This window comes from Podarcis bocagei, assembly GCF_964188305.1.
Source record: "Podarcis bocagei genome assembly, chromosome: 9".
NCBI lineage: Eukaryota > Metazoa > Chordata > Lepidosauria > Squamata > Lacertidae > Podarcis > Podarcis bocagei.
In genome coordinates this window covers 6,638,084-6,663,244 of record NC_138134.1, presented here as the reverse complement: position 1 = coordinate 6,663,244, position 25,161 = coordinate 6,638,084, and the positions used below count along the sequence as shown (strand labels likewise).

General features: G+C 50.2%; 1 protein-coding gene across 2 annotated transcripts; it reads left to right on the top strand.

Moving 5' to 3' along the window:
• Positions 1-317: 317 nt before the first annotated feature.
• Positions 318-23,938, top strand: ULK3 (unc-51 like kinase 3). 2 transcript variants are annotated; one of them, XM_081207739.1, is made up of 16 exons: positions 318-1,004; positions 2,152-2,292; positions 3,732-3,852; positions 4,357-4,461; positions 5,592-5,735; positions 6,569-6,651; positions 7,519-7,674; positions 8,406-8,511; positions 10,611-10,651; positions 11,277-11,379; positions 15,691-15,755; positions 16,192-16,270; positions 17,237-17,277; positions 18,114-18,161; positions 19,523-19,669; positions 19,759-19,891. In XM_081207739.1, the coding sequence occupies exons 1-16, from the start codon at positions 642-644 to the stop codon at positions 19,831-19,833; spliced, it is 1,818 nt and encodes a 605-aa protein (XP_081063865.1). In that variant the 5' UTR covers positions 318-641; the 3' UTR covers positions 19,834-19,891. The 2 variants fall into 2 exon arrangements, with proteins under 2 accessions (XP_081063865.1, XP_081063866.1); XM_081207740.1 differs by lacking the exon at positions 19,759-19,891 and adding an exon at positions 23,455-23,938 and having other exon boundaries at positions 325-1,004; positions 19,523-19,589.
• Positions 23,939-25,161: the final 1,223 nt, after the last annotated feature.

Below are 25,161 nucleotides of genomic sequence, written 5' to 3'. Positions count from 1 at the left end.
TATTTTTAATGAAGTTTTTACTGTATTTAATGCAACACAAGTTAGTTATGCAATTGAGCCTTTTGCAGAGAGCGAGAGTTGGGTGTCCCCAAAGGGGGATTGGTGGTGCTGCGTTAAGTATTGCTTTCCAAATCAAATTTTTGTTTTGTGATTATTGTAAGTTGCCTGGAAATGCACATGCAAAGCTAATGCACTGTTAATATTGGGGAATTTCAAAGGATGAAGCAGGTTTTGGCCAATGCAATTTTATTGCAACAACTAGGGCAACCCCACCTTTCTGCTTGTCCTTCAGACAATTTATAGAAACCCAGCACTTTTCAACATTTATTTAAAAACGTGTTGAATACAGTTACCCACAGGGACATGCTAAAAGCCACCGATCAAGAGCCACTCTTAAAATTAAAAGTTTAGTACCAAAGACAACCGATCACAGCAGAGGACGGGAGCCTGAAGCCGCGTCGAGATCGAGGGCGACGGACTTTCTTGCCATCATTCGCAGGGCTGAGCTTGCGTCCAGTCCTCTCCCATTTTTTTACCAAAGGGGCGCGCTTTCCAAAAGGGGAGTCCATCATTTCGCAGCGAGGCTGATTCGGGCCAAAGCTGCTCAGCTTCTGCTGACGCTTCTATCCTCCGTCGACCAGATGCGAATCGGGGGTCGATCCAGGTCTCGCTTCTCTTCCCCGCCCCGCTTTGCAGACGCGCGACCGCGGAGGCGGAGTTCCCACGAGCGCCGCCCCGCCTCGCCTCTCCCGCGGGTCGCCGCCAGGGGGCGCCCGAAGGTGCGCTTCTGCCGGCACTGCTCCGCCTCCCGCGCCGCCGTACCGGGAAGCCAGGCGCCCCCGCGGGGTCCCAGAGAGGGCCGGGTTCCGCTCGCCAGCCTCCGGGGGCCGCATGGGGGGGTCGCCGGGATGGCCGGCTGGGCGCCGCCGCAGCTGGAGGACTTCATCCTGACCGAGAGGCTGGGCAGCGGCACCTACGCCACTGTCTTCAAAGCCTACAGGAAGGTAGGGAGGGGAAGGGCCGCGGTTGGGGGGCGCGAGGTCCGGGGTTGGGGGGCGCAAATGCACGAGGTGCAGGGAGTCCCCCCCCCGCCTGACCCAGAGGCCGCGGCGCGGAGCCTCCACGCCCGGGAGCAGCCTACCTGGGAGCAGCCGCGGCAGGGAGAGGACTTTCCCGGAAGCAGTTTGGCTGTCCGCTGTCGGAGGCAGGACGCAGGGGGGGGGGGGTTGATATTGGGCGTAGCACTAAAAGGAGACACCCGGAGTCAGGGGTCGGGAGAACCTCTGGCGCGCAGGATGTTGCTGAACTTCGGCTCCCAGCGTCCCTGGCCCTTGGCCGTGCTTACTGGGGCTGATGGGAGTTGGAGTCCAACAGCAGCAGGAGGGCCAAAGCGTCCCCCATCGCTGCCCTGCCATGGTTTGGGTCCCAGGTGTAACTTGACTGGTAGAGCATAAAATCCCTTCAGCAAAAGGTGGATTCTTGTGGGAGCAAACTTCACCCTGGCCTTAATTTTTTGGGCGTTGGGGACTGTTCACCCACTCCATGGCCACCCTGGAGGTTCCTTGCTTGCAACACTGTTTTTTTGGTCCAGGGATGGAGTCATCAAATCAGCTTTGAGGGGAAGGGGCAATCATCTCAGCAGTCTTTTAAGTATTTGCTGTGATCCTGTCCTGATCTCAGTTGATATCCCAATTTCTGCCCCAAGATATTCTCTTCTCCAGCCTGTCGTGCTCTCAGCACTCAGATATGGCCCTTCAGGCTTAAGGGCTTCCTCCAGCCCCCAGCCCTAGCCCCCTCCTTAAATGTTTTCACCTGCCTGGAGTGAGCGTCCTTGTACCTCTTGCTCCCTTGGGTGGAGAGTGAAGATCAAGGGAATGTAGAAACTGCCCTGTCACACAAACCTGTGTTTGTTGCTCTGCCCGCTTTGGCCTCTGGCCTTGCCCATCAGTGGCCCGTGGCCTCCAGAAGCCTCTTCAGAAGGGAAGGCGGCCCCTGATGTGGAAAAGACATTCCCTCTCCTGATCTGAAGGAATGCCCATCTCCACAGCAACTTCCCTGGACCTCGCAAGACCTTCCCTGAGATTTCCACCGTCAGGTGCTTGTGTTGCTGACGTTCGTTTGTGTGGTGTTGCGTGTTCTTTTCCTGGCTAGAAGGACGTCCGGGAGGTCGTGGCCATCAAGTGCGTCAGCAAGAAGAGCTTGAACAAGGCGTCTGTGGAGAACCTCTTGACAGAAATCGAGATCCTCAAGACCATCCGCCATCCGCACATTGTGGAGCTGAAGGACTTCCAGGTGGGGAGACCGGGCTGGGCTGGGGTGTCAGCCAGGAGGACTCTGGAGCCTCCAGCTGGAAAACGGGGGAGCTTTTATTCCTCAGATGTGTGACTCATCCGATAAGGTGGGGAACCTTTGGCGCTCTGGATGTTGCTGAGATTTATGTACCACCATATCATACAGAAAACAATACCAAAGCAGTTTACAATAATCTCACTATATAAGAAAAACACATGAAAAATATGAAATCAGAGACTCTCAACTAACTATTATGGAAAGATATATTCTGAATTTCATGCATGAGCCTGGCAGAATAGCAAAGATTTCAGCAGGTGCTTAAAGGCTGAAACAGAAGGCAGTCCTTATCTTGGTTTAACAACCGACCTCTGGGAATTGTAGCTCCAAGAGAGGAATAGGGGTCTCCTAACAACGGGGTGCAGGTGGCGCTGTGGTCTAAACCACTGAGCCTAGGGCTTGCCGATCAGAAGGTCGGCAGTTCGAATCCCCGCGATGGGGTGAGCTCCGGTTGCTCGGTCCCTGCTCCTGCCCACCTAGCAGTTCAAAAGCACATCAAAGTGCAAGTAGATAAATAGGCACCGCTCCAGCAGGAAGGTAAATGGCGTTTCTGTGTCCTGCTCTGGTTCGCCACAAGTGGCTTAGTCATTCTGGCCACATGACCTGGAAGCTGTCTGCGGACAAATGCCAGCTCCCTTGGCCAGCAAAGCAAGATGAGCATGCAACCCCAGAGTCGTCCACGACTGGACCTAACGGTCAGGGGTACCTTTACCTTTTTAACAACACTTAGCGCCCCTTAAACTACAGTTCCCAGGATTGCAGGGGGGTGGGTGGGAGAGGGAAACCACGACTGTTTAAAGTGGTAGGATATTGCTTCAAATGCAGAGTGCAAAGCCACCCTGGTGAAGCTAACTTAGCAAAAGTTATTACCTTTAATACCACCTCCAAAAGTCAATTCCAATTATGGTCCTCACACCTGGAAAATAAAAAATGTCTCTGCCCTTTGTTTGCATGTGTCTACTATGGGGGTAAACTGAATGTCTCCTGGTGGGGGAGTTCCATGAGCCACAAGAATCCTTGCTGTGTGTCGCCTCCTTCCTGAGGATTGCAGTAGACGAGACACGTAGCAAAGGTGATAGATGCTCTGAAAAATTTAAGCCATTTATGTGTTAATACTGGTTTGAGGCACCCACTTTGCTGACTCTTGAGATTGACAGTGCAATTCTATTCATGCTTACTCAAAAGTAAATTCCTGAGTTTTCAATAGGGCATATTCCCAGGTTGCTGTGCATAGGATTGCACTTAATGGCATCACCCAGCTGCTTCCACATTTGTGTTTGCATTCATAAGGACTAGGAACTTGCAGGCAGAGGAATGAACTTGGTGGAGATAGGACAGGGTTTGTCTTTCTAGAAGCCTGATAGCGCCTGTTTGCCTTTCAGTGGAACAAGGACTACATCTACCTGATCATGGAATTTTGTGCTGGGGGTGACCTGTCTCGCTTTATCCATGCACGGAGGATCCTGCCGGAAAAGGTGGCTCGCATTTTCCTACAGCAATTGGGTAAGGAGTTGGAGGGGAAAGGAAAATAATTTGGGGGTGGAGCTCATAGGTAGAGCATACTGTTTGTGCGCAGGAAGTCCCAGGGTTAATTCCTGGCATCTCCACTTTAAAAAATCTCAGCCATGGGGTTTGGATTCATACTGTGCTCACAAACAGAGCTATTTCATTTGCAGAACGGCAAAACCATTTCCAAAGAGAAAACATCCATTTGTGGGTGCGGCTCAAACTGCCTGCAAACTTTATTTGGTTGGAGAACCATGTTGCAAAATGCAGAGAAGTGTGGATTTTCAAAGGATCGCTGTGTTTCCCTTTACATCTTGGCTCGAGATTTGTGGAAGGAGGCAGTTGCATTTTCTCCCCTATCTCTGTGCCAGAGAAAGGAAAGGAAATCTTGGAGGCAGAGGAGTCTGTTTTTTGGGGAAGGAGACTGCTGGCTGGAGAGGGATGCCTTGACAGTCCCCTGCCGCCTGCAACACCACTGCTCTTTCCTGTTTGTCCCAACAGCCTGTGCCTTAAAGTTCCTCCATGACAAGAATATTTCCCACTTGGATCTGAAGCCTCAGAACATCCTGCTGAGCTCCTTGGATAAGCCTCACCTCAAACTGGCAGGTTGGTGTGGGGCAGGGCTTGCCCCCCAGGCTCAGGGGGGCTTCTTTCGGGCTTTCAGGCCAGCAGACTCAGGTGCTCCTCTCCCTACACATTATTGTTCTCGTTCATGTGCCAATCTTTTATTTCAACCAGTCAATCCCAATGGCTAGTATTATAGCCACACAGAGGGTCAGAGGTTCCCTGTGCCCGCTTTAGCTATTTCTGTACACCTTTTGGAGATATTTTTAATGTATAGAAATAGTTAGGATAAATCATAATAGATACAGTGGTACCTCGGGTTAAGAACTTAATTCATTCTGGAGGTCCATTCTTAACCTGAAACTGTTCTTAACCTGAGGTACCACTTTAGCTAAAGGGGCCTGCTGCGCTGCCGCAGCGCAATTTCTGTTCTCATCCTGAAGCAAAGTTCTTAGCCTGAGGTACTATTCCTGGGTTAACGGAGTCTGTAACCTGAAGCGTATGTAACCTGAAGTATATGTAACCCAAGGTACCACTGTAATGATAAAAAATTAAAAATACCAAATACAACAAAGTAGAAAGCTATAGCAATACAGTCGCTGATAACTGTAACGTACAATGGGACGTGGGTGGTGCTGTGGTCTAAACCACTGAGCCTAGGACTTGCCAATCAGAAGGTCAGCAGTTTAAATCCCTGCGACGGGGTGAGCTCCTGTTGCTCGGTCCCTGCTCCTGCCAGCCTAGCAGTTCGAAAGCACGTCAAGTGCAAGTAGATAAATAGGTACCGCTCTGGCAGGAAGGTAAACGGCGTTTCCATGCGCTACTCTGGTTCGCCAGAAGCGGCTTAGTCATGCTGGCCACATGACCCGGAAGCTGTAAGCCGGCTCCCTTGGCCAATAAAGCGAGATGAGCGCTGCAACCCCAGAGTCAGCCACGACTCGACCTAATGGTCAGGGGTCCCTTTACCTTTACAATGGGCCTGATTAGGGCTAGCTTTCCCCACTCTGCAGCCAGCAGAAAATCCTAGGGAGATTTTCACCAGCCTGCTCAATCCCCAGTGTGGGATTTCTGGTTGCCTGTGGATACCAGGCCAGTTGATAACTGCAAGGTTACTATGTCATGCCCGATGACCGTTTTTCTGGGTCACCTTCCCCCTCCCCCCTCCCTGCCAGATTTTGGATTTGCCCAGCACATGTCCCCAAGGGATGAGAAGCACGTGCTGAGGGGCTCTCCACTCTACATGGCTCCCGAGATGGTGTGCAACCGGCAATATGACGCCCGCGTGGATTTGTGGTCCGTGGGGGTGATTCTCTACGGTAAGTCCATCCTTCAGTTTTGAGGGGAGGTTTGGGCTCCGTCTTGACTTCCCAGGCGCTGGCTAAGCTCCATGCTGGAGCTGAGAGGCTGCGCAAAATGAATTGGGAGGACTGAATAATACACTCACAGAATTATGGAGCTGGAAGGGACCCCCAAGGGTCATCTAGCCCAACCCCCTGTAGTGCAGGAATCATAGAATCCCTGACAGGTGGCCGTCTGACCTCTGCTTAAAAACCTCTAACGGAGATGGAAATACCTATTCTAAAAAACCTACACATTGCATATTCTTATGTTTGGATAAGGTGTAATGGGAATAAAATGGCAGAAAGTGCTGCGTGTAGCTGTGATCTCCGATGGGCTGGAATTTCGATTGTTCTTTTGAAGTCCAGGGTATACAAAGCCCTGCCTGTATCAGGGTTCTTTATTCCCCCTTTGCCAGCATTGAGGGCTAGAAACCTAGCTCATTTTTAAAAGGGAGAGAAGCAAGCGTCTAGTTCTGCCTGGGGAGTGCATGCTCTGCGGTTGCTCTTGCCTAATCCTACATCCGCCTCCCTGCCCAGTTTCTGACTAGGCCCCTTCCTGCCTTCACTGGCCCCAATCACTTCCATTTTTCGTGGATGCTGGTGTCAATAACTGTAAAGCTGACTCTGGTATCCATGGCTACTCATCACAATGGCCTTTTCCCCTCTCCATCGGAGACTGTCTTGGGTTCTTGTGACAGTTGAGCATTGCTGAGCATTGGGGCTGCTGGGTGGTGGTGATTCAGCCGAGCATGCGACACACATGTGGCTCCCTGTCTTATTTGGGGATGGGGGCTTATTTCCCTTCTCAGAGGCTGTGTTTGGCCGGCCACCTTTTGCCTCCAAGTCGTTTACTGAGCTGGAGGAGAAGATCCGCAGCAACCAACCCATCGAGGTAACCTCGTGGCTCCTGGGGGTGTTGCTATTTGTGCAGTCCTGGGGAGGGACTGAAAGGAGGTGGTTCCTTTCCCTGCCCTGCCATCCTGACCCCAACTCCACCACCACCAGCTATTTGAAGATTCCCATCACAGTTCTTCCAACGTCCTGCCAAGATTGGTCCAACTTGACACACCTGTAGGGTTCAGTTTGCAGGCAGAGATTAATGTAACTTGGTCTGATCATCTCAAAAACGTCATTCAGTGGCTTGGCCTGGTTCAATCCAGACACAGGGCAGTGGCAAGAGGGGGACTGCTGTCAGGCAGAGTGTGGGGGGTTCTGCCTCCCCCTGCCCCTAATTGGTCCTCAGACTTTTTGGGACCACTCCCTCCCCCCCTTGATTCCACAGACTCACCCCCAGTGCCCCCGACCCTATACAAAGCAGAATTCAGAATAGCCGTTTGCATGACCCACTAAGGAACGTAATAATACAAGAAAATTCAAGCCAGTGATCATTAATTGCACATATATCTAAAATCCAATTAAAACAGTTTAGTTTAATTAATTCAACAAATCTGGCAGTCATTTACACCTCCAGGGTCCCCCTAGGGAATCCCACTGCCTGGATTAGACTGTAAGCTCCTTGGGGCAAGCACCTTGCTTTTCTCCTTTGGAAAATACACGTTACTCTCTCGAGAGAGCCTCGTGGCTATGAAAGTACCACCGTGTGCCAGTGGGCCCACAATCCTTTGTGTGGCACTCCTGCGTCCAGGAAGGGATTGCTTCCCCCGTCCCGTTTCCAGCTCAGTGCTGCCGGTGCCCCGAGGTGAGGTGAGGTTGGGAGCTTCTCTACCTGTGTCTCAGCCTTCTGCCTTGCCCCCCACAGCTCCCCAGCCGCCCCCGCCTCTCGCTGGAGTGCCGGGACCTCCTCCAGCGCCTGCTGAAGAGGGACCCCCAGCAGCGCCTCTCTTTCCAGGAGTTCTTTGCCCACCCCTTTGTGGACATGGAGCACATGCCTGGCTTGGAGAGCCTGGGCAAAGCGGTAAGAGGGCTAGAGAGAGCCTGCAAGGGGGGGGGGATTTGCAGGATGTGGGTCTGGGTTACCAGTTGGGTACTGGAGCTGGTGAGGTGGGGGGCTGCCCTCTCCTCTGTAGGCATGAGGGCAGCCATCTGGCGACATAGAGGGGAACCGTCTTCTGAATGTGGGCATAGAAATGGGTCCATTTCCCCATCAGCCCAAACATTGCTCCCTGTCTCTCTTTGGGGGCAAGATCTTGCTGAGAATGCTGATTCTCAGAGGCAAGAGTTCCTGAACGCAGAGGGACGCAGCTGTACAATTCCCTCCTCCAGACACTTAACACAGGGGAAGGGGGCCCGAGGGCCACATTGCCTTCTGGGCAGCTTTCCAGGGGCCGCATGCTGGCAGTAGGCAGCAGGTGGGACCCTCGGCTTTGGCTCACACCTGAATTCACCTGTTATTTTACACACCTCTCTATCCAGGCAAGCAAGAGGCGTCAGCTCCAAGTCCAAGGACGCTTTCCAGCCAAGCAGAAGCATGGGGAGAGTGTGGGGCAGGACCAGGGAGTGGGGTGGCCTGGAGAGGGCCCTGAGAGCCTGATGGAGAGGCTTGGAGGGCCACATGTGGCCCCCAGGCCTAAGGTTTTCCATCCTCCGCTTGGCCCAAGCTGACCCTGCGCTTGGTCATTGAACCAATTCCCCTCTTCCATTCCTCCTCTCCCGCTTTTCTCCATTCTGTATCTCTTCCCTTTGCAGTCGTCTCTCGTGACGGAAGCGATAAAGAAGGACCAGGAAGGCGACGCTGCTGCCGCCCTCTCCCTCTACAGCAGGGCCCTGGAGTACTTCGTCCCCGCCTTGCGCTGTGAGTGGCCCAGAGGCTTTTTTTGTTCCCCTCATTGCGAAACTGCCTTGCCCCACAATTGCCGCTCGGCTGCTTAGATTGGCAGAAGCAGCTTTGTTACAGGGGCCACAAAATTCCCATTCCATATTTGTAATAAATTGAACTTTTTATGGTGGCAACTCCTACACTTTGGAACTCACTGCCTTCAGTGTACTCTTTTCGGCACCTGCTAGAAACATTCTTGTTTAGACAAGGCTGCCCAGATGCTTAGAAAGGTGGTGCAAGTAAATCTGGGTTTAGTTTATTGTTGATTTTAATTTTTTGAAAGTTTTAAATTATTGTTAAATGTTCTTATTGGTCATTTTATCACCTTTTTTGTAAACTCCTTTGAGTTTTTTGTTTTGTTTTGCTTTTTACAATCAAGCAGTACAGTGGTACCTCTGATTACATACTTAATTCATTCCGGAGGTCCATTCTTAACCTGAAACTGTTCTTAACCTGAAGCACCACTTTAATTAATGGGGCCTCCTGCTGCTGCCGCGCTGCCGGAGCACGATTTCTGTTCTCATCCTGAAGCAAAGTTCTTAACCCGAGGTAATATTTCTGGGTTAGCGGAGTTTGTAACCTGAAGCATATGTAACCTGAAGCGTATGTAACCCGAGGTACCACTGTATATACATTTTATGAAATAAATTAAATGAGAACAGCATATCTGTTTTCATATCTGGAGCTGCGTGTGTTGCCTGTCCCAAAGCCCACTTCTTTTTTTTAAAATTCTTTTTATTGAATTCCTTTTAAACCCAAAGTCCACTTCTAAGAGGGGCAAGTTCTTGCCCACAGCAGGTTGCATTCCTGGCCCTGCCTTCCTCCTCTTCTGTCCTTCGTAGGCAAGCAGGACGCATCAGAGACCTCCATCCGTCTTAATCCCGTTAGGACCTAAAATGAAATTATTTCAAAGGGGAAGAAGGAGGAAGACAGGTGTGGTCTTATGCCCCATCCTTGACCATTTCCATGGGGCAGGACCCATGACATAGGATAGTGGTTCAGGGGAGATGGGCAAGGGGCTGACCCGGCTGGCTAGCCAGAAGTGAGCTGTCTCCAGGAATTCCCTGTAGGAGTGCACATGTCCAGAGTGTTGAGGCGTTCCCAAAGCAAAGGAAGCATTAGACTCTGATAATGAAAATACACACAGAGGCTTGAACCAGCAAGGCTCTGGGAGGAGTGCGTATAATAAGAATTCCTGCCCACCCTCCTGCCCAGGTCGTTTTATTCACAAAATAACTTTTACACAGTGTTCGTAAGAACCAATCAGATTTCCTCTGAGCATTTCAAAAAAACCCCCACATGGAACAAAGTTAGATCAGAAGAAATTCTTTTAACTACAAAGAAACTATTTCCTACTTGAGCATGCATAGTAACCCAGAGTAAATAAAATAGCAAGTGAAGAGGAATGCTTTTAGGAAGGTCATAAACAGGAGTAAACAGTATTTACCATCTCCTTGTGAACTCTTCCTGATCCTAAGATTAACAAAACTAACAATAGCTACATCAAAGAAACTGCCTACTATGTTTTATGGCTCAGGATGCCTGATGAAGCAACTGGCAACTGGGCTGTGTACGTGACTTGTCAAGCAGAGAGAAATGGACAGTAGAGGAAATGGCCAGAGATGCAGAGGGTTGTGGGATTTGATCAGAAATTATTGTCAATGAATCGAACCCAGTCAACGCCATGCTTTCATAGCAGACACAATGGCTTGATGCATATTTTATAATTCCTCATAGTAATCCCATCTGATCCCCACACTCTGGACATGTATACTCCTACAGTTCCCCTCCCCAGGATCTTTGCAAGGCCTCTGAAACATGGGGGAGTCTCTCCATCTCTGAGTCTGGGAGGAGGGACTCTGCTCTGAGCAGGAGGGGGGAGGGGCTTCTGCTTGCTTTGCCTACTCCAACCCCCTTCAGACACGGAGGCTGGTTGATGTCCGTCCGTCTCCCTGATGCAGCTCGGAGCTGACGATGGAAGACAGGGAGTTGTACTGGGACAGTTTCCCATTTTCTTCGCTCACTCCATGGACTTTCCCCTTCTCCCTAACCTGGCTCTGTCTTGCCACCCTCAGACGAAGTCGATGTCCGCAGGAAGGAGGCGATCCGATCCAAGGTCAGTCCTCCTTTTCAACCAGTGGGAAAGCTGTGAATTGGGGCACCTTTGGGCCGAACTGTAAATATTGGGTGGGTGCATGGGGTCATGGTCAGGGTTCAGCCAATGCATTGGAGCAGAGCAGTGGCGGCTGGTGCTCATTGGGCAGAAGGCTGGGCGGTCAACGGTAGGCGGAGCCCATGACAGGCGGAGATTTGTTCTCATTTTGACCGACTTAGCCCAAGGGCTGCTCAGAAGAGCTGGAATTCAGTCTGATGCCTTGGAATCCCTGTCAAGGCCCAGGCTTGCAGGCCTTCCTGAGATGTCACACCAACAGGACATAAGCAGATCCCTTATGCTGGATCCGGCCAGTGGTCCATCTAGTCCAGAATCATCTTCTTGCAGTGACCTGCCAGAAGCCCCCAACCTGGACCTGAGCCCAGCAGCACCTCTCCCTGCTTGTGGCTCCCAGCAACTGGCTCCCAGGAGCAGGCTGGCTCGGGCAGTGAAGGTAGAAGATAGCTTTCGTGGCTGGGAGCCGCAGGGCTGGTGCCACAAACAAGAAGGCCCTGGCAATGCCTGATTTTCTCTTGCACCTCTGAGAATGAAATTTCATGACGGTGTCGTGTTGTTTCCTTGGGCTTAGGTGAGCGAATACATTTCCCGAGCGGAGCAGCTCAAAGCACTGGTTGCTTCCAACAACAAGGCCCTCCTTCAGCAGGGCTGCCCTGCCAGGGACATCTTGAAAGGTAATTTCCAGAGCAGAGAGCCGAGTGGGGCACAGGGGGCGGGGGGCAGGGGTCTTGTTTTTGAGAACAGCAGCCCAGAGCACTCTGCACTTTGCAACATGTTTTTGTTAGGAAATAGGAGTCAAACCAAAAGGCCCGATAGCTCCTTCACTTCAGGAATATATGAAAAAATATGGTTCTGGAACTGGAATATTAATAGATAACGTGTAAAACGTGCAGGGGTAAGCAAGGGATTAATAAAAGAATCAGCTGAACAGTGATTAAATTATGACAAGACAGAAGAAGAAGAAAAAAAGAGATCACACGTGGGTGAAGGGGAACGGGGGGTATAGGGGAATTTGAAATTTATAATATAAAAGCTTTAATATAAAATTTCTAACTGTGTTGTAGTTGTTTACAGCAAAGAGAAGTTTAGAGTACCGGTAATTAGCTATATTTTAATTTAGTTAATTATGTAATAGGTTTATATTAGAAAATGAATATGGATGTTGAGTTTGATGTTTGTAATTTTTCTTTTTTCGGTTTTGGAAATAAAAAATTAACGTCAAAAAATAAAAAAGGCCTGATAGCTCAATGGCAAGTCAGTGCCTGAAATCCTGGAGAGTCATTGCTGCTGGTCAGTAGATAATACTGAACTGGATGGAGCAATGGTCAGACTCAGCATAAAAAACTGAAAAGGATATATCAAGAACTCTGGCCAAAAGTTTCAATATAAGGAATAATTCCTACTCAAGAGTTGAAAAGAAAAACGTGTATATTCTGCTAAGAATAACAGTTTGAAGCTAGTAGTAAATTAAACACACCGTGTAAGTACGATAGTTTTAAAGTAATGGTAAGTTGGGATACAACGTTTAAGTACAGAAATAATGAGTTTCAAATACACAGTGATATAGTACAAAGGTACATGAAATACCAGTACACAACAATTGTTTTATACAAGTCTCAATAGCAGTCAAAAAGAGTCCATATTGTATAAAATCAGAATAAAGAGTAAAGAATAAAGGATCAAATGGGGCCAAAAAGGAGTATCCGGAGTGTGAATCAGATGTACGACTCAGTAGTGGTGACCAGGACAGGGCCCTGTTTCGGAGTACACTCCTTCTTCAGCTGGTAATATCAAAAAATATGTCAAGATAGATCAAGGTGCTTCTCTCCATAGATCATAAATATAATAAATTATATACATTCTAAAGTATGTTAACACATATCATGATATTTGGTTCCATACCTCGGTTTTTTGACGACTATAAATCTGTTGGAAGTCTGTATCATTTAATTCTTTTATGTTTCTTATTCGACATGCGTCTAGAAATAAGGATTTCCAAGAGTTATTATTGCCAGTCAAATTATTTATGAAAAACGGACATCAGTTCAGTGTTTTCTCACCTTAGATAATTGCATCCAAGTTTTCTTGCGTTTCTCTGTGCGTTTTCTATTAGGGAGTGAAATCATTGTCTTATATGTGTGTCTGTGGGGGAGGAGGATAGGCTCTCCCTTCTTAAAGGTGTAAGCAGAGAAGGGATTTAAAGTCCAAGGTCACTGCAGAGTGTTCCTGTTCCCAATCCTCAGCCTTGTACTCCAGTCTGTTCTTCCTGCAGCCAAGTTTTCTCTCCTCCACCCCAAGTCAATATTTTGTGTCCGCTGAACGTATTCGGTTCCTGCTGGGCTGTGAATGGGGTTTCCTTTTCCCAAAGGTTTATTTTATATACTCCTGCAGGAATCTGAGGATTCGCACCAGCCTGCCGGTTCCCCCTCCTTGGCACAGCTGCTGTTGTTTCAGCTGATGAGAACTGGCAGTGAAAAAATTGAGGTCGCTATCAGTAGATATCAGGTGCAGGGAATATTTGACCCTGCAAATGTTGCTGAGCTGCAACTCCCGTCAGCTGCAGCTAGGCCCAGCCATGGCCAGGGATAATTAGAGTTGTAGCTCAACAACATCTGGAAGGCCAAAGGTTCCCTCACCTGCTACATGTGACGATAATGCCCCACGTGTGCATCACATGTAAAAAGAAGAAGAGCAAAGTCCCTCCCCCCCCCCCCGTGGAGCTTGCAGTTTAAAATTTGGCATGGGGAAGACAACCAAAGTTGTGGGGAGCGAGATGGAGGCGAGGTTAAGCGGAAATAAGTAGTAAATTCAGCGGTAGGTAGCTGGGCTTCCTTTCAGTCGGGGATTGGGGTTAAGGGAAGGAAGAGGCTTCCAGATATGTTTCTAGACTCCAACTCCCATCATCCCTGATCATTGTTCATGCTGGCGGGGCTGATGGGAGTTGGGGAGGGCGTACTTCTCCCATTCCTGTGCTCTCTTCTCTGAAAGTTTTATGGGCTACTAGTGTTAACGGAAAAATCCGAGGGCTCCCTTGGACAAAAACAAAGACACCAACCAGGATAACTTGGAGCAAAACAGCAGCCTGTAGGCTTGGCCTTTATTGAACTGTTGCAACAGGGTGCTCCCCTCACTTGCAGAAGAGAGGGAAGACCCAGAAAAATGGTGTGCAAGGTCTTATAAAGACTTTTGAAATTGCCACCCTGTAGATCAAGACCACCCCCAGAAACATCATACATACATCACAGAAAGGAGGGGTTGAGGGAGGAGTTGTGGTGGTAACCTGAGTGTCCTGTCACCTGGCTGGTTCCCCCTTTCGCCCTCCCCATGAGTACTTTCCAGGCGACAGAGGGGAGTTTGCAGTTTCCTAACCCCAGAGGGAAGAGCTGATTATTGTCCTTTGTTCCAGTCCGTGCTGAGTGGCTGAATCCACTCCCATATGCAAGTTCTTTGTGATCTGGATGGTCTTCTGTCTAGGACCATTTAGGGTTGGCATAGCAACTGGGCAGGGCTCCTGTGGATGTGCTGGTATGCTCAAGAGATTATGGCTGCCCTGTATCAAACCTTCCCCATTTTGTAGTCCTTCCTTCATGGAGTAAAAAAGTGGAACAGTGGAAATCCGATGTATGGTTGATTTTCTATGAATTTATAACAGAAGCATAGCGTATGTAGTGTGTGAGTGTGTGTGAAGTTTGTACAAACTGAATGATTTGGGGGGGGGGGGTTCCTGCGACACTAGGGAATGCTTTCCAAAGTCAGTCTGTGAATGCCTTTTGTCTTTACATACATGCTTTAGTAGCAGAGTCCCACCTATGCTATGGCCATCGGGAATTTCCTTTCCAAGGAAAACCAGCATATTTTGCTGCTGTTTCTAACACCTAAGAAGCCTTCCCTTTCCAGTCTCTTAACTGCATGTGCTCATTGCGTTGTTTGCTTACCTCCTCTTGTTGCACTCTCACTTGCAGGCACCTCCAACCCTGGTCTCATCCTTCTTGTAGGACACACAGCTGCTGGTCTCATTTTACAGATGGGCAAGTTGAGGCAACCTGTGGCTTAACCGTGTTGCCAACTACTTAGAGATTTTCTTTGAAATATGAAGTAGTATAGCAAACCAGGACCACACCAGTGAGCAGGCAACTGGACTGGAACCTCTTCCTGTTAGGTTTTTTACTTGCAGGCGGGTGTGTTTGTGGGGCTGTTGTGACTTGCAGAAGTTTCGAAAGTGCTGCCCTCTCCTCTGCTTGCAGCCCGAAGTGGTACAGCCTGCTCCATCCTCACAGGACTCTACCACCTTGCTTTGTTGCATCTGGATACCGCTTGGCCTTGCACATGCTGGGTCGCACCCCTTTTTTATAATAATATTTATTAGTTTTCCAACAAATTAAACACAACACTACAAAAAACCAAAAAAGAAAAAACATACAATAATACAATACAATACAATACAATACAATACAATACGTCAAAAGAAAAAAAAAACTAAAAACTACAAAACACTAACATACAACTAACAAAACAAAACAAAAACCATTTAAAACACAGTCCAATTTGAATATCTTATCTTTCTTTCACTAATTTCCACGACCTCCTCTCACCTCCCTTTTTGTATTCCAGTTCAAATAGTTAATTCAGCAAATCCTTACCCTCCATCATTTATCTTTACTTAATATCTTAACCTATTTATAGCTATATATTTCCAACCATTAGCAATCCATATTTACATATTCTTGTTAATCTTTTTACCAATACCGCTTATTTTCAATCCAACGTCCCTTTAACATTCATTAATTTTACAGTATTTCTGCAAATAGTCTTTAAATTTCTTCCAATCTTCTTCCACCAACTCTTCTCCCTGGTCTCGGATTCTGCCAGTCATTTCTGCCAGTTCCATGTAGTCCATCACCTTCATCTGCCATTCTTCCAGTGTGGGTAAATCTTGTGTCTTCCAATACTCGCACCCCTTTTAATTTAATTTATTTTTTCTGCAGAGATGTCCAGGGATAAGCCTCGCCTCTACGCTGCTCTGGAGGTGGCGTCGGCCGCTGTTGCTAAGGTCAGTCACCAGAGGGGAGCAGAGAGTTGCTGATTTGTCATTGACCCCCAACCTCTGTCCTGAAATGAAAACTGGAGTCTAACATTGCATTGCCTCCCCCGTCCTTGGAGACAAGGGAGTGTACCTGTCCCTGGGGAGGGGCGGCATGGAGGAGAGGGCTATTGATGGCTGCTGCCTCCACGGTCAGAGGCAGCGATGCTTATGAGTCTCAGTGGCTGGAACCCACAGGAGGGGAGAGGGCTGCTCCTGTGCATGATTCCTGCTTGCGCATTTCCCACAGACATCTGGCTGACCAGGGCGAGAGCAGGGTGCTGGAATAGATGGGCCCCCACTGGCCTGATCCAGTTCTTGCATTACATTTGTTAGGGGGAAGGCGGCTGTTTGCTCCTTTTTGAGCACTGAGGCCTGACGGAGCTGCTCTGTGTTTCTCTTCCAGGAGGAGGAGGGCAAAGATGACGGCGAAACCCTTGATCTCTACCAGCAGAGCCTGGGGGAGCTGCTGCTCATGTTAGCTGGTAAGGAGGGGGCAGCTTGTGGTGGGTGGGGGCTTAGCGGGGGTGTAATACAGGTAGCAAGGGACGCGGGTGGCGCTGTGGGTTAAACCACACAGCCTAGGACTTGCCGATCAGAAGGTCAGTGGTTCAAATCCCCGCGACGGGGTGAGCTCCCGTTGCTCGGTCCCTGCTCCTGCCAACCTAACAGTTTGAAAGCACAGCAAAAAGTGCAAGTAGATAAATAGGTACCGCTCCAGCGGGAAGGTAAATGGCATTTCCGTGCGCTGCTCTGGTTTGCCAGAAGCAGCTTAGTCATGCTGGCCACATGCTGTACGCTGGCTCCCTCAGCCAGTAAAGCGAGATGAGCGCCGCAACTCCAGAGTTGACCACGACTGAACCTAATGGTTACCTTTAATACAGGTAGCAAAACCAACCCTGCTCTAGTAAAAGCCCTTTCCTTTAAATAAGGATTCCGTTCCCCAAAGCCTGCAGGAATAAAACTATTTTCACCTGCTGGCGGGAGGACATCAAGGAGGGAGCCAATCCGGCTCCTCTAGGGAAGGAGTTCCAATGTTGTCTGGCAGCAGCCACCACCAAGAAGGCCCTTTCCCATGTCCCCACCAAGCGTGCCAGGGGACGACGACGAGAGAAGGGCCTCTACCAGAGATCTCTGGGCCAGGCTACATGTGGGAGAAGACAGTCCTTCAGAGAGCCTGGGGCTAAGCCAGAGAGGGCTGTGTAAGGTCTCCTGTGCAGTCTAACCCCACCTTCCAGGATTGATTGATTGATCGATTGCACTTCTCTGCCACTTTCCATTCAGTCAAATCCCAAAGTAGCTTACCATGTACAACGTAAGTCATATTAAAGACTTAACAAATCATCAGCAAAGCAACTACAATCCATAAAACACCACGAGCAAAAACATGCTAAACATCACAATTACAGCACAAATCATATTATATGGTTTTCTTTCCTTCCTGCCTCCAGCTGAGCCTGCGGGAAGGAGACGGGAGTTGCTGCATGCTGAGGTCTGTATCCACCTGGTCCCTGGAGCTGTGATTGGTCCCTTTGCTGCTGCTGTTATTTAGAAGTGGGGGAGCCCTGCAGGATGTATTTGGGGAGCCAGGGTGCCCAGCAGGGGGCACTAAAGGGTGCAGGCGGCAGAATAGACGTGGCTCAGCTGTTGTGAACCTGCAGTAAAATGTTGCAGCGTGGGACACTCCCGGTCTAAGATTCTAGCCGCTCCATTCTACCCCCTGCAAACTTCAGTCAGCAATCTGTCACTTCTGAGCCCCCTGTTGAGCTTTTTTGGGGTTCCCCACCATCAGGGCATGTTTGCCCCGCTTTTATACTTCTGCAAGCCTTGGGGAAGCCTGCTGCCACAGTTCCTCGCGATTAGTGCCAGTTTGGCTACATAAATGATTGGCACTCACAGCGTGGACATTGGAAATACAGTGGTGCCTCGCAAGACGAAATTAATCTGTTCCGCGAGTCTCTTCGTCTTGCGGTTTTTTCGTCTTGCAAAGCAACCCTATTAGCGGCTTAGCGGCTTTAAGAAAAAGGAAACGAACTCGCAAGACATTTCGTCTTGCGAAGCAAGCCCATAGGGAAATTCGTCTTGCGGAACGACTCAAAAAACGGAAAACTCTTTCGTCTTGCACGTTTTTCGTCTTGCGAGGCATTCGTCTTGCGAGGCACCACTGTAGAAGGAATTGTTATATGTATGGTGCCCCACCTTTTCTTCCGTGGGATTCGAGGTGCCGTGCAGGAGGGTTCCCATGTGGTTTGCCTTCCTGCGTGACCCTGCTTTGAACTGGGGCTCCTTCTTCCCTCCTAATCTGACTGAGTGAATGACTGTTTGCAGATCCAGACACTGATGGGCCGAGCGGAATACCTGAAAGAGCAGATCAAGGTACAGGAGGGCACTTTGCGTTCTGTGGGGGCTGCAGTGAGGGCACGTCTGGGCATCACGGGGCTGGCAGAGGAGGCTTGGCTGGGGCAGGGCATGGAAAAATAGATTTGGGTGGTTTATTGTTTCACAAGGTTTATACACTGCTTAATTGATTTTAAAAGCAACACAAACCCAACCTCAAAGCAAAGATAATATTTTCTGAAGATTGGCTGAGTCACTGTAGGCTCTTAAGTGCCATAGAGTTGGAAGACCCCTCCTAATGCTGGAATCTCAAGTAAAGCATCCTTTGCAGAATCCGTGCTGTGGGAGCGAGGTGGCCTTTGGGGCTCCGTTCCTGCCTGGCATGTGCTTGGTCCCTGGGCTCGCTTCCCAGAGAAGCTCCTTGCCTTTGGAAGAAGGGGCCTCCTTGGAAGCCCCTCTTGGCCTGGCGCAGGGGGAGGGGGCTGTGGGCCCTCCAGGCAACGCCAGACTCCCACAACCCCTGACATTCGCCTTGTTAGCTGGTGGGAGTTGGGTGTCCCCAGAGGGCCACCTGCGCCCTACCTGTCCCCTTCTGGAGATCCAATTCCGGAGCCCATTCCTTTGCGTGTTCAGAGGCAGCAGGCCATTGGCTGACAGCTCTGGAAGGAGGAAGGAGCCAGGGATTGGGAGCAGGAAAGCACTGTTGCCTTCACATCCTTCTTCAGAGAGCCAGTGTGGTGTAGTGGCTAAGAGCGGTGGACTCGCAATCTGGTGAACCGGGTTCACTTCCCCGCTCCTCCACATGCAGCTGCTGGGTGACCTTGGGCCAGTCACGCTTCTCTGAAGTCTCTCAGCCCCACTCACCTCACAGAGTGTTTGTTGTGGGGGAGGAAGGGAAAGGAGATTGTTAGCTGCTTTGAGACTCCTTCGGGTAGTGATAAAGCAGGATATCAAATCCAAACTCTTCTTCAAGAATATGCAGGTCCTTTTGAAATACTTTAAATAAATAAAATCTTGCTGGCTTCCTGGCTCATTGGGCTGGCTGCTGCATGTGGGGCAGAATAGTGGCCCCTGTGGACTTTGGGGTCTCACCCAGCAGGATTCTTCCTCTAGCCCTGCTGTCTAAGTGGAGTTTCCATATGCAGAAACAACCTACCCCTCAATGTTAGTTGCTGTGTGTGTGTGTGTGTGTGTGTGTGTGTGTGTGTGTGTGTGTGGTACTCCAGGGGGGAGAGCTGTTGCCTTCCTGTTCTCCTCATGGACATCTCAGAGGCCTGGATAGAAACATGATCCTGGTCTTAGATGCACCCTTGCTCTGATCCAGCCAGGCTCCTCTTGCGCCCTCATGGAGATCAGAGGAGACAACCCACCTCCCTCTATTCCTTCTCCTTTTCCTCCAGATGAAGGAGTCGCAGTGGGAAGCGGAAGCCATTGGCAAGGAGGGGATGCTGGACTCTGTGAGAAGCTGTGAGTGCCCGTTCTCTTCCTTACCAAGTCTTGGCTGGGTTCTGTTGGCGTTCTTTATTCATAGACTCATAGAACTGTGGGTCCCCCAAGGGGCATCTAGTCCAACCCCTGCCGTGCTAAACAATACCTTACTGCATTTCATAGAACCCTAGAATGGTAGAGTTGGAAGGGAGCAGAAGGGTCATCTAGTCCAACCCCTTGCAGTGCAGGGATCTTTCACTCAACGTGGGGCTCAAATCCCTGACCCTGAGGTTAGAAGTCTCATGCTTCACTGACTGAGCTCTTCCTCAGGGTTATCATAAGATTCTTGCCTCCCAAAGCATTTCACAGCAGATATTTATACTTTAAAAACCAGAAAGTGACCATCCACGGCTACTAACCCTGACGGCTTTGTTCTGCCTCCTGCTGGCTACCTTTTACCTCCAGGCCCAGAGGCAGGAAACGCTTCTGAATCCTAATTGTTGGAAACTGCAGGAGAGGAAAGTTGCCTTTGTGCTCACATCCTTCTCGTGGTCTCCCCACGGGAATCTGGCTGACCCCTGCGAGAGCAGGATGCTGGGCTCAGTGATGGGACACGGGCCAGATCCAGGGCTCTTCTTGCATTCTTTCATGCAGGACAAATTTTCATTTTCGTATAGCTGTTCCCGAAAGCAAGCCAGAACGAAGGCTCAGTAAAGGCCAGGCATCTTCTCACCTCCCTGGGAGATTTGTGCAAGCAAGTTGGGGCAAATGCTGGACTGAGCAGGCCTGGTGCCCGCTGGGACTTTCTGGGCAAAAGGCAGGGAGGCAGCCAGAGTTCATGAGAGGTGGAGCTGGCTAATTCTAGCTTTGAGTCCACAAGGGGCAGCACTCATAGAGTTGTAGCATTGTAGCATCACAAGTGAAACATCCTGGACTGCAGGGCACTGAGACTAAGGAGGAGACTGACCGCCATGGCCACGTACCTGGGCTAGTTGGAAAGTAAGAAGAGAGGCAGGTGTGGGCTGACCAAGAGTGGCGAGGCAGTGTGCCCTTCACCCAAATGGCCTCCACTGAGCAGGGGAGCCCTGGGGGAGCCCAGAGAGACACAGAGCTGCAATCCTGCAGCCCAGCCCAGTCTCCCCACTTCCGGGTTCTGCCCCTGCCTGCCACCACCGACGCCTGCCCTCCCAAGCAAATCTGCAGGCCGGTTTCGAAAAACAAAGTTTCCCCATCCCTGCTGCAGGTCTTCTGGGGTGAACAGCTTGCACGTGTGCTCTTTTGAGTGGAAGGGAATGGGGTCAAGCGCCTCGTGCAGGTGTGCAAACGATACTTTTATTTTGCTTAACGTCTCAGTTGAGGGTTGAGTCTGCAGACTTCATAAGATGAAAGCAAGGGTTGCCCAGCCGCCGCCCCCCCGTAAGCAGGACTAATTTTTCCATTGCAGGGGGGCTGGGTGTGTGGAGAGGGAGAGTAGGGTGGGCGGGTTGTGGGGGGGGTGTATGTGTGTTACTATATAGACAAAAACTATAGGAATGGCAGAGCCCCCATTTCAGTGCTCTGCTGTGCTAAGTGGAGTGGAGCAAAATCCTCATGGGGGAGCAGATCAGACACAGCAGGGCTGTCTGTGAGGTTTCGGGGGGGGAGGTGGCCGCATAGTTCCTCCTTCCCAGGGAGGCAGGAGATCTTTGTGTCCGTCTCCTTCCAGCTTGGGTGGGGTCTGCAAGTCGCCCCTCCCCTCTTCCCCTTTTGAGCTTGGCTGGTTAATTGGAATTAACTGCCCTGTCGGTCCTCTCTCCCCACACTTTCTTTCCCGCAGCTGGGCCTCAGGAGCATTGGCCGTCCCCAGGGGAAGAAGGGGCAAAGAGACCTTTCCTTCTCCCTGCCAAATGGCCTGACAACTATAAATCCTGGGAGCAGGGGCCGTGTCTGTCCACCCAGGCATTTGCACGCTTATTGAATGCGGGGGGGGGGGGGAGTCCTCACTCTGTTTTGCCCAGAAGGGTGGGGGGCAGGCAGGTGTCCAGAAGGACCCAGAGAGAGAATCCTTTGAAGTGGGGAGAGGAGGAGGAGAGGGGAAATGCTTTCCCCAGGAGCAGCCACCATGCTAGGCAAGCAGCAGTAGTGGGGATTTGCTTTCGTTATTATTTTTATCAAAGCAAAATGCATTTTAGTTTGGGGGTGGGGGCAGAAACACTCAGCCTCACATTTGACACGGAAATCTCCCCAGAGGCTCAGAGGGTGCGTTTTATGATGATGATGATGGGGATGGTTTATCGTTTTAATCCTTCATCTTTGCTTGCCGTAAGCTCCTGAGCCTGGGAGAAGTCAAATGAGGTAGAGGGGGGGTCCCGGCTGGCGGCAGGACCTTCATTCCCGGCCTGAGCTTGTGAATGGGCTTCCTGGGCTTAGTGATGTCCCCTTGCCAAGTGGCTGCGTGTCAGTTTCACAAAAACACCCCCGGCTGACTTCTCTGGTTCATTCCCTAATCCAACAAGGTGCAACAGTTAATCGCATAAGGAAATTTGCATTCTGCATCGCAGGGGGCTGGACTAAATGACTCTTGGTGTCCCTTCCACCTCTGCCATTGCTACTTCCCCCTTCCTCTACAGCAGCCTTCCCTGTCTATTTGTTTTTGGTTTGGTCACCATGGGCAGTATTCAGTGCCAGTCCTACTCAGAGTGGACTCACTGAAGTTAATGAGGAGGACTAACTTATGACCATTGATTTCAGTGGGTCTACACTGAGCAGGGCTTAACAGTCCCATTGCTTTCTTGGCCGGGGTGGTGGTGGTGGTAGGTAGCTAATACAGACTTGCAAGGGAAGCCTGCTTCAAAACATTGTTGTGTAAAGACACACCTGCTTATGGTGAGAGTCAGCATGACACTCCGTTCTGTACCCATTCCTCCCTCAATGCTCCCACCTTCTGTGAGTTGCAGCCAGGCTCCCCCAGATGTGCTGTTTTGTTTTTCCAGGATAATCATTATTGGTTTTTTGATTACATACTATACATACACATACAGTCATACCTCGGGTTACAGGCGCTTCAGGTTGCGTTTTCTTGGGTTACGGACCGCCGAAACCCAGAAGTACCAGAACAAGTTACTTCTGGGTTTCGGCGGTCGCGCATGCACAGAAGCGCTAAATTGATCTTTGCGCATGCACAGAAGTGCCGAGTTGCAACCCGCACATGCGCAGACGTGCCACTGCGGGTTGCAAATGCTGTGGGTTGCAAACGTGCATCCCGCACGGATCATATTCGCAACCCGAGCATCCACTATATTGCATTACATTTTACATTTATACTTGCTCCTAGGAGCAGGTGTGCTGTGTTTCAAGGAGGGAACAAAGGGAGGAAGAGGAGAAAAAACCTCCTTCTTGCAGGAAAGCAAGTATGTCAGGGAGATCCATTTGGCCCTGAGCAGAGCAGCTTTCCACATACAGAGCTGTTCTTGAAATAATCATTTATCCCTTATTAAACTAATGGTTATAAAATAACAGTTAAAATTTTGCCTCAAATTTTACTGCCCACATCTTGAGCAACAGCGGGGAGCCTCAGGCCCAGGATGTGGCCCTCCAAGCCTCCCCGTCTGGCCCTCAGGGACTCTCCTGAGCCACAGCCTCCCTGGCCCTGCTTTGCACCTGGCTAGAATGTGCCCCTGAACTCAGAGCCCCTTCCTTCTCTGGTGAAATTAGCATTAACTGCTGGGCCTGCTTTCCCCCTGGCTCCGCCCACCACTGACATGCGGCCTGTAAAAGGTTGCCCAGAAGGGAGCGTGGCCCTCGAGCTAAAGAAGAGTCCCCTGAGATTGCTGCGTCTGATTTGAAAGTAGGGATTTTCGTTTTCAAACAAAGGTGTGGATTTATTTGGATGCTAGTCAGCCTCTTTGTGCTTTCTCTTCTGCAGCCTGTACCTTGCAGTAGTTGTCTGGATGGTGCCCAATGGATTCAGCCCCATGAACAACAGACGGTCCTCTTGCCTGGACACGGTTTATGCATTGAAGATTCGCGGTGGCTGTTGGCATGGAATTGGGTTTGGGTTTTGAACACACACACACACACACACACGGAGGGAGCATTCTTTGTTAAGTGTGAGGTTATTTAAACGGTCATTGCTTGTATAGTGTAATTAATTTATATACCGCAAATTGTAATTTTGTTGAGCAGCGTTAAGTCTAAGCGGGGGCTCTAAGCGTTTTAATGTACAGGAATTAAGCTCAGGGCAACCACATGTGCAAAGCATGGAATCAAGAGGGGGGCTTTTGAGGGTCTGATTGTATGGGGAGGGTCTTTGCTATAAGGATTGGGGTTTTAGGTTCTCTGGTAGGGGGAAGAGCAGGGCTCACACTGAGCACGTTACTGTCTTCACCTATAAACTGCTTTCTACTTCATGCCCTCGAGAGAGATGTGCTTATTCCACCAATTTTGTTAAGCCCAGGTCATGGGAGGGGAGGGACTTGTTCTGTTCGGAGAAAGTGCTTGATTAGACTTTTTCCCCCAAGAGGAAGGAAACTGCTGTGGTTACATTATCCACTAACTGGGACGCCCCACAGTGTTTTATTGCTGGTGGGGAGAAAGGGAGGGGGCTTGTAGAAGAAACTGAGCATAGGAGGCTGCCTTCATGTAGTCAGACAATGAGTCTGTCCAGCTTAGTATTGTCTGCACTGACCGGCAGCTGCCGCCCAGTATTCCAGGCGGCGGAGTGGGGTGTGTGTGTGTGTCTCACCCCGCCCTCCCTGGAGATGCACCCGGGACCTTCTACACGCAGAACGCCTGCTCAGCTGTAAGGCCCTTTCCCCACACGGGGGCAGCGGGGAGAGAAGGAAAGGCCTTTGTTTTGCCTTGGCTGGGCCACAAAGGCTGCTGTAGCAAAGAGGCAGCTAGGCCCATCTGCCTTCTGTGCTCCCAGGGCGCTTGCAGGAGGTTATTAATAGCGCTCTGGGAGAACCTTGCCAAGACCCGGCTCGTCTTGGCCACAGATGATGGAGCCCCCCCCCCCCCACTGTCATGGTCGGAGAAGCTTTTGATTTGTCTCCCTTCCACTCTCCTCCTCCTTTCCCCACCCCCCTTGAAGGCGAGGATGGGCAGTCCCCCTCCCCCTTAACATCTGGCTTGTGCTACTTTCCAAGACCCTCCAGGTCTCTAGCGAGGCTCCGCTCTGGAGTCGCAGCTCAAAGGAAGCAGAGCGACAGCAGAGATGATCCTGTATGAAATCCTCTGCAGAAATCTCTCCCAGGGTTGCGGCCGGCGTGAAGGGGGGCTTGTCAAGGTGTCCCTACCTGAGTTCAACACCGTCATAAAGCATCATTTCAGCGGCACTAACCAATGAGCAGTTTACACCTTTCGTCCGGCCCAATTAGTCCCCTTGGCTGCTACCTTATTTTACACCATCAGCGAGTCAGAAGTGCTACACCTGCAGTTCTCTCTGAAGCTTCTGCAGCAGGAACTCCTGCGGTCTCCAAAATGCTTCTTTATCTGTGACAAAGCTTGCTCACTCCCTTTCTATCACGCAACATATGGCCTTGTTCTCTTCCCACCCAGCAGTTTCCCTTCAAAAACACTCTACAATTTAACCATTTGAGTCTTCAATTATGCATGGAAGTGTGCAGAACTG